At 41.7% G+C, this 14,400-nt stretch overlaps 1 protein-coding gene across 1 annotated transcript; it reads left to right on the forward strand.

Moving 5' to 3' along the window:
* Positions 1-1,262: 1,262 nt before the first annotated feature.
* On the forward strand, positions 1,263-1,862 carry LOC138367843 (uncharacterized). The gene has a single exon (XM_069329824.1). The coding sequence runs from the start codon at positions 1,263-1,265 to the stop codon at positions 1,860-1,862; it is 600 nt and encodes a 199-aa protein (XP_069185925.1).
* The last annotated feature ends 12,538 nt before the right edge of the window (positions 1,863-14,400 follow it).

The raw sequence follows: 14,400 nt of genomic DNA on the forward strand, positions 1-14,400 counted from the left end.
CGAGCTGGCTGACGCAGAGGCACAACTAAGGTCAATGTTCTCTGTTACGCTGATGATCTAGTTCTGCTCTCACCGACATAAGATTCTTTGAAGACCTTGAGAGGAATATGTGAGAGCTATAATGCAGAATACAACCTTACTTTCAATCTAGCCAAATGTGCTATAGTTCCCATTATCTCACACGATCCGTTTTATATTGATCCGAAACTAAAGTTACTGTGCGGAGAGATTACTGAAAGTTTTTTTGAGAAGCATCTGGGTCATATCCTCTCCTCAAAGGGTCCACGTTAATTTTTCTGATGCTATTATAGACCTAAAATTAAGAATGTCATTATGTCATTATGAGTGAATTCGATCAACTTGAAACACGGTCGAAATTAACAGGCAATGTCTGAGCCCGCATGACTGTGATCTATGCCCGCATGACTGTGATCTATGCCCGCATGACTGTGATCTATGCCCGCATGACTGTGATCTATGCCCGCATGACTGTGATCTATACCCGCATGACTGTGATTTATGCCCGCATGACTGTGATCTATGCCCGCATGACTGTGATCTATGCCCGCATGACTGTGATCTATGCCTGCATGACTGTGATCTATGCCCGCATGACTGTGATCTATGCCCGCATGACTGGGATCTATGCCCGCATGACTGTGATCTATGCCCGCATGACTGTGATCTATGCCCGCATGACTGTGATATATGCCCACATGACTGTGATCTATGCCTGCATGACTATGATCTGTGCCCGCATGACTGTGACCTATGCCCGCATGACAGTGAACTATGCCCGCATGACTGTGATCTATGCCCGCATGACTGTGATCTATGCCCGCATGACTGTGATCTATGCCCGCATGACTGTGATCTATGCCCGCATGACTGTGATCTATGCCCGCATGACTGTGATCTATGCCCACATGACTGTGATCTATGCCCGCATGACTGGGATCTATGCCCACATGACTGTGATCTATGCCCACATGACTGTGATCTATGCCCACATGACTGTGATCTATGCCCGCATGACTGTGATCTATGCCCGCATGACTGTGATCTATGCCAGCATGACTGTGATCTATGCCCACATGACTTTGAACTATGCCCGCATCACTGTGATCTATGCCCACATGACTGTGATCTATGCCCGCATGACTGTGATCTATGCCCGCATGACTGTGATCTATGCCCGCATGACTGTGATCTATGCCTGCATGACTGGGATCTATGCCCGCATGACTGTGATCTATGCCCGCATGACTGTGATCTATGCCCGCATGACTGTGATCTATGCCCGCATGACTGTGATCTATGCCCGCATGACTGTGATCCATGCCCACATGATTGTGATCTATGCCTGCATGACTGTGATTTATGCCCGCATGACTATGATCTATGCCCGCATGACTGTGAACTATGCCCGCATGACTGTGAACTATGCCCGCATGACTGTAATCCATGCCTGCATGACTTTGAACTATGCCCACAAGACTGTGATTTATGCCCGCATGACTGTGATCTATGCCCGCATGACTGTGATCTATGCCCGCATGACTGTGATCTATGCCCGCATGACTATGATCTATGCCCGCATGACTGTGAACTATGCCCGCATGACTGTGATCTATGCCTGCATGACTATGACCTATGCCTGCATGACTGTGAACTATGCCCGCATGACTGTGATCTATGCCTGCATGACTATGACCTATGCCTGCATGACTGTGAACTATGCCTGCATGACTGAGAACTATGCCACCTTCAAAGTGTTGATTTTGGTAACCTTAATTGTGAATGGAGAAAATGTTCAAGACGAATCTTGGGTGTTTATCCAGGCACTCATTGCAATCTCATAACGGGCCTTATGTCCACATCTACACTTCAAGAAATTGTTTACAAACGAATGGTATCCATTTGTTTGAAGGGAATCGCACATCCAGCAAACTCAATCAATTCCTTTTTATTTATTATAGTCACTGCCACTCCAACTATCCCAGAAGAACAAACTTAGTTGTCAGGTAATACAACTTAAGAATGAGTGATACATATATATCATGGTGCAGCAGGTATACAGCATACAATAAAACAACTTGTCAGCAGTAAAAGCAGTGAGACCCACAGCTGGATAATTGTAATTTTGAAGGAACTGCTGTGACAAAGAGACGCCTTACTGTTAGGAATGTTGAGTTCTATGGAAGTCAGATCTATGTTGCATGAACTGTGTTGGGAATGATTTTGATCTGGGTTTGCCCCAGAATCATATACATGGAGACTGCCTAAGGTGTATTTTTTTTTTGTATAAAGCCATTGAATGATTAGTTTAAATTAATCCTTTAAACTGTATTCTCAATGTCAGACATTCATGTTATGTTTTTTAACACTTTCTTTAAGATAAATAGTTCACTGTAAACCTATGTAAACTAACCAACTATATAAATGTACTAAACATACATTCATTTACAATATTTTTTTAATGTATTGTTTGTAAGTGCAGCTGGACCGTTCATCACGGCCGACAGAGACTTACCTGTATCCTGTTTGGTTATGCGCAGCTTGGACCCTTCACCGTGGGTACAATTGCAGTCAATCAAGTAACCATTGATGGTAAGTGTACCAAGCTGGGTGGAGCAGTAGCGATCTGTGGCAACAAACAAAACCAATATTTTATAAATATCTTGGGTAATGTTTTTTGTTATTTGCTTACATATGTATTAATTGTGTTTTACATATCATGATTTCTATTTAATTTTAATTATTTTCAATATTTTTAATTATTATTACTATTAATTTAATTACTATCATTATTTAAATTGGAATTATTGCTAATTTAATTATTATTATTATTTCTTTTTAACAATTCCATGAATTTTTATATAGTGACAGTGTTTCGTGTAGATGTTACTGAATTCAGCAAACTTGTTCATGAAGAACTCTTCCAAATCCAAAGAAAATGTTTTGAACGAGACGAATGTCATCTATGTCTTTCCATGCTCCAACAATCTCTGTACATAGGCAAGACAGTATGACTATGGTGGTGCATTTTAAAAATTTGTGGGCGAGATAAGGCGTGAAATTCCCATTCATTTTCACGAAAAATTCCCATAGACTTAAATGTAATTTTTCCAGCAGACGTTTCCTATGTTTTTTAAATGGTATTACATAGACTTGTCATTTTCAAATTTTGGTGTAAGATGAAGTTTGAAATTATCAGTCTTAAGTGTAAACTACCTGTTGATTTCAATGTAATTTTTGTTCCAGAAGACTTTTCCTGCAAAATTTAAATGGTGTGACTTAGAGGACCCGTTTATTTTTTTGGGAAGAGAGATGTGGTATGAAGTTCCTGTAGACTTACATGTAAAATTCCCATAGTGTTAAAGGTAAACTTCCCAGCCCGTAGCCTTAAATGGAGATCTTAGGGTCAAGACTTAAATAGAGTTTTTTGGTCATACTCTCTAGACTTAAATTAATTTCCTAGGGCATCGAATGTAAACTACCTAGGTCATAAATTTGAATGTAAATTTCCTAGCTCATAAATTTGAATGTAAATTTCCTAGCTCATAAATTTGAATGTAAATTTCCTAGCTCATAAATTTGAATGTAAATTTCCTAGCTCATAAATTTGAATGTAAATTTCCTAGCTCATAGACTTTATTGCAAACTCTTCCAGTAGACTTAAAATTTAATCTCCACAATTTTCCTAGGCCATAGGCTTAAAAAGAAGTCCCCACAGAGTTCCAAAGTTTCCTATCCAAGATATTCGTCTCCGGGTTTACAATTAGTTTACTAACAGCGGACGTCTCAGTGACTTTGCAATAGAGCAGTCTGTCATCCATCACCTTACACCTGCCATCCACCCGAGCACCACCACTGCCCCTCCCGCCATTGCAAGCAAAGCACTAGTGTTAAGCTGATTCCTCTAGTTTCTCTTATCATTGTTTGTTATTGTTCAGTTTCCACGCTGCAATTCACCCGTTAGATGTCTGGAAAGGTATTCAACTAAAGGTTTCCTAACCTAACCTGACCTAACATCTGGATCAGATTGTAGGCAGGGGAAAGAATAATTATTAACAATTAAAATCGCATTTACAAACATTCCTCTGGGCGGTGTGTGTGTACAGGGAATAAATCTCATAAGCACTGTCTCCAGCAGGGCAGCTCGAGGAAGAGAGACAAAGACAGGAAGAGGCAGATAAAGAAAGGAGAAGAGACGGAGGAAGATATGATGACCAAACTACACTTCAGGACGAAACGAAACGTCGTCGTTTCTTCATTAACTGGTGTTTCGTTTGGTCATTATATCTTCAGCCACGTTATTGTGACTCATCGTTTGCATAGGGAAGCAGAGAGAGATGATGGAGGTAAGAGTGTGAGTAATTATTCCCAGGTGCACCCCATGGTAATTCCCTTCCCGCCAAACACACACCGAAACTACGACGTTATTACAAAGTTCGAACAAGTTTTAACACCTCCTAACCAATTATAACAGCCAATATAGCCAGTTGTAAAAACGTTCTAATACGTCATAAACACGCTAAGCCAAGATGTAACAACTTTATTACAAGTTGTAACAAGCGGAAAATAGAGACAGTTTCGGTTTTTGTTTCCAGGGTTATAACCTTTGCATTCCTTCATCTCCTACACAAAAGTATGGGAGATGTATTGTAAAACACTTATATGCGTTGAATAGGAAAAATGCAAACAATGATTCATATTCTAGGTAGGAACTAAAGACGTGTATATTAGTCTACATATTATACACTACATAGTATTAGATAATTAGTAAACATTGCGCTAACTTTCCCTTTCACTTAAAAAAGAAGCATTCAATGACTCACAATAATTTACTTTTCTAAAGTTTCTCAACTGATTATAGAAAAGGTTTTGCACCAGGTTTTGTCATAACCAGAAACTGGAATAGATATTTAAATCTTTTCGTTCGTTATATTACAAAGGGTTTTTAGCATTGTTATTTGTCACTATATATGAAATACACTTAGTAACAAGTGTTAATATTTTGTTTGTGAATAATTTTATGCAAATAGCAATGGACCTGTAATAATGTTTTTTTATGAAGGGTTCTGTAATATTTGTCTCAACTGTTTGATTTCACAGAAACTTCCCTTTGTTTAGGATATGGCCCAGCCAATAATCATGAGCAGTTGCAAGAAAATCGAGCAGTATCTGCCCTATCTACTTGTGGAACAATCATTGACACAAATCATTGACACCATTTTACTCAAAATTGTCAGTGAACGTCTTTTAAAATTCAGATTTTTTATATATACTAAGCAATTATAATCTTATTTTTAATTTTAAAATAACAAATTTTATTTTGAGTTACCTTGTGAGGATATGCTTCCTAATGGTACAGATTTATGCCTGCTCTTATTGTTTATGGTTGCTTGTATGTGTGCTTGCATGGCACAACTTCGTTATTTGTCATCCACTGTGTGTCAAGTTTGGTCTGAAGGGTCTAAAGAGGTCATCAGGTTTGACCTGGGTCATATAGTCCTGTTGCAACTGAGTAAACAGATGAACAGTATCAGGCCTGGTGTACCTTTACACAGGAGAAGTGAGTTTTGGTGGATACTGTGGTGGGAGGGGCAGAGATGGGCCCTTTCTCCTCAAAACCATTAGGTTCTAACCACAATCCCTCTTTTCCCCCTTTCTGAGACAATTTCGCTTTTCGCTGGATGACGTGGAAACCAAACCACGACTCTGGCTGAGGAATAGGTGCGGGTGCCAATCAGATACGTTTACAGAAAAGGCGAGAATGCCTAGCTTCTGCCATTGGTCAACAGGGGACGCTATCACGGTATCCAGGGGAGCATGTGGGCGTCATGCCTCAGGGCGTCATTCAGACTCCAGATTTCAAGAAGAGTGGACGCTGCCACACCAGAGCTCAGGGTCAAGTCGAGGGGAGAGTGTAGCTTCTTGCCCAGGACAGAGCGTGCTCGCACATGCCAAGTCAAACCCGTCATGCGATGTGTGTGTGTGTGTGTGTGTGTGTGTGTGTGTGTGTGTGTAGGAGAGAGTGGGTGGGTGTAGGAGAGTGGGTCCAAAGTGACCCAGGAGTCATGACGGACAATAATTAGTGTGGAAGTTTCAGGACTATGCTGGAGCTCTTTATGGTCGGTGTCTGCTGATTGGCCAGCTCGTGTGGTGAAATCAAGTTATTCCTGTGACCTGGAAGGAAAAATGGGCATCCGGAAGTGTAGAAATTCATCTGATGCAGCTTGAGGTGGTCCTCAACGACTTTGTGCGGATTCAAGGTCGGGCTCCCACGCTGACGAGGGAGATATTCTTATCTGCATAACTCACCACCAGAGTAGCAACAGCCTGCTTGTCGTCTGAGGCCACCTATATCATCGTCGGGGAGAATGAATGTCAGTGTATTAAGGAGTAATCGAATGTAAAAACGGGCCCATATCTCTTTTTGTAATACTTTAGGGATAAGTAATCAGCCAATCTCTGATGGATCAACCAGAGTATATCTTGCGACGTGCTTCCTCTGTGCTGGGATCTATTGAGATTGTGAAGAGTCAAACTGTCATCTCGGTGTGAGTGACAGGTTTTAACATTTGAAGGTGGTGTCGCACCACTGTGGAGTGACCGATGTGTGTGTGCCTCTCTATCCTCACATCTTGTCTGCAGAGTCTCGACATCTCATGTCACGTCATTTATTTACATATTTATTCTCTGCCCATGCTTCTAAACTATTCATCAATATTAGCCAAGCATCTAATATTTATTCACATGTCTATATTTCCCATGACCTCTCAGTTGGGTCTGGTTTGCTGAATACCTCTCACAGGGGGTAGACTCGTTTTTCGTGGGATCATACAACTGCTCTCGCACAAGACTCACATATATGACTTATTGCTTATAGTCAATATTTTGCTTATGAAATAGTATATATGTGGTATATTCCCAGTTAATTTTTTTTCAAGGCCCAAACTCTTCCTCACGTACCAGTTTACTTCTCACAGTACCCGTCCATCGCCGTAGACAGCATAATACAGAGCAGCTACATCCTATTGAAGGTTCGTAGTTTTGTTTTGAGAAATATTAGTTGTTCTTAGTAAATTATAATAAGCACTATAATTTATTACATAAAATAAAAGTGCTTCACAAAAAAAAAATTATATACAGTAGTTTGTGCTATAAAGATTGTATTGTTGGTACGTCAACAGAAAACGATATTACGTTGAAATGTCTATGGAGTAAACTGCTGCAAACAGGATGGTATAGTGTCAACTACCAACTGTAGGATGGGTATAGGGTCCACTTCCACCTGTTAGGTGGGTAAGGGGTCCATACCACTTGTAGGATGGGTCTGGGCCCATCAACTGCCCATAAGATGGGTATAGGGACCACTATCATCCACAGGATATCCATGGGGTGCACTACTGCCCACTGGATGGGTATATGTTCCACTTCCACCCAAAGGATGTGTGTGGCATCTACTATACCGCCCACAGGATGGGTATGGGGTCCACAATTACCCACAGGATGAAAATTTTGTCTACTACCACCCACAGGATGGGTATGGCCTCCATTGCCGCCCGCAGCGTGAAAATAGGGTCCAGTACTGTCCACGGAATGGGTATATGCTTAACTACTGCCGACATTATGAGTATATCGTCTACTACCGCCCACAGGATGGGTATGGGGTTAACTACCACCCATAGGACGCATATGGGGTAAATTACCGCCCTTAGGGTGGGTATTGGGTCCATTACCGCCCACAGGATGGGTATGGTTCCCACTGCCACCCACACGATAAGTATGGTGTCCACTAACGCCCAAAGGATGGGTATGGCCTCCACTGTCACATACAGGATGAGTATAGGGTCCAGTACCGCCCACAGGTTGGGCATGGGTTCATTACACCCCACAATATGCTAATGGGTTCAAGTACCGCCCATAGGATAAGTATGGGGTCCACTACCGCCCACAGGATGTGTTTGGGGACAACTATCATCCTCAGGAAGGTTCACTACCGCCGACAGGATGGCTTTGGGGACCACTATCTTCAACGGGATGGGTAAGGGGGGTTGACTTCCGCCCACAGGGTAGGTATGGGGGTCATGGCCATCCACAGGATGGGTATATGCGCCACTACCGCCCACAAAATGAGTATGGGGTCCGCTACCGCCTACAAGATGGGTATGAGGTCCACTACCGCCCACAAGATGGATATTGGGTCAACAACCACTCACAGGATGGGTATGGGGTGGTGGCACTACTACCCCCCAGGATGGGTATGGGGTCACTACCACCCACAGGATTGATATGGGGTCCAATACCGCCCACAGGATGGGCATTGGGTCCAATATCACCCACAGAATGGGTGTGGGGTCCATTACCGCCCACAGGTAATGGGGTAATGAGCAAGGGGTCTTCTACCACCATCAGGATGAGTATTTTGGGTCCACTACTGCCCATAGGATGGGTATATGGGATTTATAATTATAATAAGCACTATTAGTTTATTATAATTTATTAGGTAAATTATTACTACTTAATTATTATAATTAAGTACCTAATTTCAACTTCATAATTTCCTACTTTGTGATTTAAAATTGTTCTGTATCTAGTGTTACCCCAATCTCCCAATCTTTATAATTAATCCAATCAACATTACCATTGTGATCATTGCTGTCTTCTTATATGTGCTAGCAATATGCTGTATTGTGCCTATTATTCTTTGTTAAATTATTATTCAAACTGTCAATGCAATCCATCTGAGCTACCTATGTACTTTAATATACATTCAAATCTCTATCATCTCATTTTTGTCTTGCAATGTACCTGTTATCAATTTACAAATTTTGCTGTGTTTACCTACTTAAAATTTTCTGTAAGATTAAGGACCTGCCCGAAATGCTGCACTTACTAGTGCCTTTACAAGAATGTAATCACTATGCTATGTATCCTTACAATCCCAATGTATCTTCCTGTATATATATCTATATTAATAAAAATGGAAATGTTCGTTTGTTCAAAATCGCTAATCTCCGAAAGCTCTTCACCGATTGCTTTGAAATTTTCACACAACATTCCATTCGCATCCGGCCAGGTTTATATAAAAAAAAATGTTTTTTCCTGTCAAATGTGAGACATGAATATAGTAGATATAAAAAAAGATTCGCCTATTCGAATGCAACGTTGTGTCAAAATTTAAAAGCAGTCGGTAAAGAAGTTTCGAAGATTTCCCCTCATGAAAAACACAGTATTCCAAAAAAGCATGTGCTTCCCCATCACAGACATGACAACTATATAGCATGTACATAAAAACGTGCTCGGATGCGAATGGAACGTTGTGTGAAAATTTAAAAGAATTTCGGTGAAAGAACTTTCGGAGATTAGCGATTTTGAACAAACGAACATTTCCATTTTTATTTGTATAGATTTACTAGCAGTACCCGGCCACGCGTTGCTGTGGCTCAGAAACGCATGTGCGTTGCTGAGCCACAGTAACCTTCCAAGTCCTCCCCACCATTTCCCTCTCACCCATCTCCCCACCATCTGCACTACCCTCTTCACCACCATCTTCACCACCATCTTCACCACCATCTTCACCACCATCTTCATCACCACCTTCACCACCACCTTCACCACCACCTTCACAGCCCTACTTCCAGTATTCCTAAATTTTAAAACCATTTCCCTTCCCTCTATCACTGATGGCTCTTAAGTCTTCTGGACAGAGCTCTCCTCCTCGCACTATATTACTGCTCCACAACTATATCTATATAAATAAAAATGGAAATGTTCGTTTGTTCAAAATCGCTAATCTCCGAAAGTTTTTCCACCGAAATTCTTTGAAATTTTCGCACAACGTTCCATTCGCATCCGAGCACGTTTTTATATACATGCTATATAGATGTAATGTCTGTGACGGGAAAGCACATGCTTTTTTGGATTACTGTGTTTTCACGTGAGGGGAAATCTTCGAAACCTCTTTATCGATTGCTTTGAAATTTTGACACAGCGTTGCATTCAAAAAGCGAATGTTTTTATATACCTAGTATATACATGTCTCACATTTAACAGGAAAAAACATACTTTTTTGAAAAACAGCGCCATCTGTTGAATGTAAGAGCAACACCGTATATTCTCCGAAAGTTCTTCACCGATTGCTTTGAAATTTTGACACAACGATCCTTTGAATACACGTGTGTCTCTATACACCTACTATATAGATGCCACACCTGTGACAGGTAAAAACATGTTTTTTTTTTAAACAGCGTTATCTGTTGCATGTACAAGCAACATTCGCAATACTAAATAACTTACAATTCCATTTCAATGTTTCTGATTGCATTGATAAATTTTATTTATATAGATTTCGATTTTTTTTTAATTATTTTGTGTGACATTGTGTTGGAATTCAGCTGTGTTGTTTACCATACTGTTCATTTTGTGAGTATAGTTTATTTTAGGTTGCTACCCACTCCACCATCCCCTCTTCCTTCCCACCATGCCCCACACGACTCCTGGTTCAACCTTGAGGCCGAGCGGACGTCTGGATACCTCCTCCGCCTGGGAGCCGCCTGTTCACATCTTGTTTTCGCGTTTTGGTTTTGCTACTGCCTTTTGGCATCCCTTTTCAACGGTCCGATTGTACGACACCTGGTGCACATATCCCCTTGGGTCACTGGATTGTTGATAGATTTTTTTTTTGGCGTGTTCTGGCTGGATCTCCTGGTTTTTCAAAACAAGCATGTTTTTTTCCCTGTCACAGGTGAGGCATGAATATAGTAGGTATATAAAAAGACGTGTTTATTCAAATGCAACGTTGTGTTAAAATTTCAAAGCAATCGGTAATGAGGTTTTGAAGATTTTCCTCACATGAAAAACATGAAAAACACAGTTTTTCAGAAAAAAGCATGCTTTTTACTGTCACAGACTGGCACGTCTAAGAAGAATAAGATTTCTCCAAGCCCGTTATTGAAAATTTGAATTATATGATCGTAAATGCCTTTTTGCTCAAACGTTAGATTAGGGATATTTGATTGCACATACAACAACCGATCACCCGTGCTGTAATTTTGTTCACGACGCAATTCTACATCGAACGAAACAGCAGCAGATCGATTCGGTGACGGCATTCCCAATTGACTGAGAACTTTGTTCGCAATTTGTAAGCACAAATTCTTAATCATTATCAATGCTTCGCTGTAGATTTCTGCTGTGAAATCCATGTTCATATTTGAATTTTCCTTGCGTATTCGACGGACAATATTTTAAGCTAAGTGCTATTTATATTTCTCCCATAACTCTGTTTGAGATGAAGGAAAACAGGTGGTCAATATGATTGCAAACAATACATGAATTTAATTTGGAAGTGACGTGTTTGATGCATTATTAATGCATACATCCCAGTGTCTGTCGTTCTCCAATAAATACAGAGTTTGACATGCACTACGGAAAGTGGCATGTGTAACGCCATTGAAAAATCTCAGTTGCTGGAAAGACGTTGGACCGAGCACATTTACCAACAGCATGCGAATAAAGAAGCATTTATCATGATTGGGATACACGGTGTACAGTGTGCCTATCATAGTTTATTTGAATATACCAGGTTGTCCATCGACCTGCTCTCCTCTTCTGCGTCGTTCAAATGATTTTCTGCTCGCATTCCATATGTAATATAGAGGCACTTCCGAATACAGCAGTGTTTTCGCAAACGGGTCATTTTGACATAACGTTAAGAAAGCAGTTAACATTGTAGCCGGTGGATTCATAGCTATTTGTTGCACATTTGCAGCAGTGAAATATACGCGTTGTCCATTTTCTTGTTTTTAAAAACAAAACAAAAAAATACTAAAAAAATATTTCAATTAAAATGCAGATCAATTGACACAGCTCAATTCCTCCGCCAATAGCAATGAAAAATAAGAACAGTTAAAAAAAACGAAATGAAAAATAACAAATATACTATACTCACGAAACGAAAAGTATGATAAACAACACAGCTCAATTCCAATGCAATGTCACACAAAATAATTAAATCAAAATGAAAATAAATCGATATCTATGAAAATTCTATTTATCAATGCAATCGGAAACATTGAAATGGAATCAAAACATATTTTATACAACTTGTATTGCTATTACGTGCAACAGATGACGCCGTTTTTCAAGCAAAGCATGTTTTTACCTGTCACAGGTGTGGCATATATATCGTAGGTACATCAAAACACACGCGAATTCGAAAGGAACGTTGTGTCAAAATTTCAAAGCAATTGGTGATGAGCTTTCGGAGATTACAGCGTGTGTTGCTCTGACGTCCAACAGATGGTGGCATTTTTCACAAAAAGCATGTTTTTTCCTGTCCAAGGTGAGTCATGTATATAGTAGGTATATAAAAACATGCGCCTATTTCAATGCAACGTTGTGTCAAAATTTCAAAGCAATCGGTGAGGAACTTTCGGAAATAAGCGATTTTGAACAAACGAACATTTACATTTTTATTTATATAGATATAGTTGTGGAGCAGTAATATAGTGCGAGGAGGAGAGCTCTGTCCAGAAGACTTAAGAGCCATCAGAGATAGAGGGAAGGGAAATGGTTTTAAAATATAGGAATACTGGAAGTAGGGCTGTGAAGGTGGTGGTGAAGATGGTGGTGAAGATGGTGGTGAAGGTGGTGGTGGTGAAGGTGGTGGTGAAGGTGGTGGTGAAGGTGGTGGTGAAGATGGTGGTGAAGGTGGTGGTGAAGATGGTGGTGAAGATGGTGGTGAAGATGGTGGTGAAGGTGGTGGTGAAGATGGTGGTGAAGGTGGTGGTGAAGATGGTGGTGAAGATGGTGGTGAAGATGGTGGTGAACATGGTGGTGAAGATGGTGGTGAAGATGGTGGTGAAGGTGGTGGTGAAGATGGTGGTGAAGGTGGTGGTGAAGATGGTGGTGAAGATGGTGGTGAAGGTGGTGGTGAAGATGGTGGTGAAGATGGTGGTGAAGATGGTGGTGAAGGTGGTGGTGAAGATGGTGGTGAAGATGGTGGTGAAGGTGGTGGTGAAGATGGTGGTGAAGATGGTGGTGAAGATGGTGGTGAAGATGGTGGTGAAGGTGGTGGTGAAGATGGTGGTGAAGATGGTGGTGAAGATGGTGGTGAAGGTGGTGGTGAAGATGGTGGTGAAGGTGGTGGTGAAGATGGTGGTGAAGGTGGTGGTGAAGATGGTGGTGAAGATGGTGGTGAAGATGGTGGTGAAGGTGGTGGTGAAGGTGGTGGTGAAGATGGTGGTGAAGATGGTGGTGAAGATGGTGGTGACGATGGTGGTGAAGGTGGTGGTGAAGATGGTGGTGAAGATGGTGGTGAAGGTGGTGGTGAAGATGGTGGTGAAGGTGGTGGAGAAGATGATGGTGAAGATGGTGGTGAAGATGGTGGTGAAGGTGGTGGTGAAGATGGTGGTGAAGATGGTGGTGAAGGTGGTAGTGAAGATGGTGTTGAAGGTGGTGGTGAAGGTGGTGGTGAAGATGCTGATGAAGGTGGTGGTGAAGATGGTGGTGAAGATGGTGGTGAAGGTGGTGGTGAAGATGGTGGTGAAGATGGTGGTGAAGATGGTGGTGAAGATGGTGGTGAAGATGGTGGTGAAGGTGGTGGTGAAGGTGGTGGTGAAGGTGATGGTGAAGGTGGTGGTGAAGGTGGTGGTGAAGATGGTGGTGAAGATGCTGATGAAGGTGGTGGTGAAGATGGTGGTGCAGAGGGTCGTGCAGATGGTGGGGAGATGGGAATGGTGGGGAGGACGAGGGGACAGTGGAGTGGGGAATGGTTGGGTGGCTGAGGAGATGGGTGAGGAGGAAATGGTGGGGAGGACTGGGAAGGTTGCTGTGGGTCAGCAACGCACATGCGTTTCTGAGCCACAGCAACGCGTGGCTGGGTACTGCTAGAACATAAATAAATAAACAAATAAATAAATAAATCTATATAAATAAAAATGGAAATGTTCGTTTGTTCAAAATCGCTCATCTCCGAAAGTTCTTCACTGATTGGTTTGAAATTTTTACTTCCCGTTCCATTCACATCCGAGCAGGTTTTTTATATACAAACTGTATAGGTGTCACGTCTGTGACGGGGAATGTTACGGACCCGAGTCCAGCGTCCGAGCACGAAGCCGTGACGACAACGCCATCTGTGGGTCAGCTCCCGAAACCCTCTCCAAATGAACGACGCCATCTAGTGAGGACGAGATATACCGGCCACAGGGGCTGGTTTCCCGTCTTAATCAGCTCGTGACATAGCCGCTGCTGACCTCTGGTGAGGTGGCGCTTAGGCAGCTACGCCATCTATGGAGTGGATAGGTGGACGTTTGTGTCTAAGACTGAAAGTGAGGTGCCCTAGAGTGTCCCAAGTGCTAATGACGTGTCTGATTACAGAGTCGACCT

This window comes from Procambarus clarkii, chromosome 23, assembly GCF_040958095.1.
Source record: "Procambarus clarkii isolate CNS0578487 chromosome 23, FALCON_Pclarkii_2.0, whole genome shotgun sequence".
In the NCBI taxonomy this organism is placed as follows: Eukaryota; Metazoa; Arthropoda; class Malacostraca; order Decapoda; family Cambaridae; genus Procambarus; species Procambarus clarkii.

Coding starts and splice junctions, on each gene's coding strand:
- LOC138367843 (XM_069329824.1), top strand. CDS start 1,263: ATGACTGTGATCTATGCCCGCATGACTGTGATCTATGCCCGCATGACT.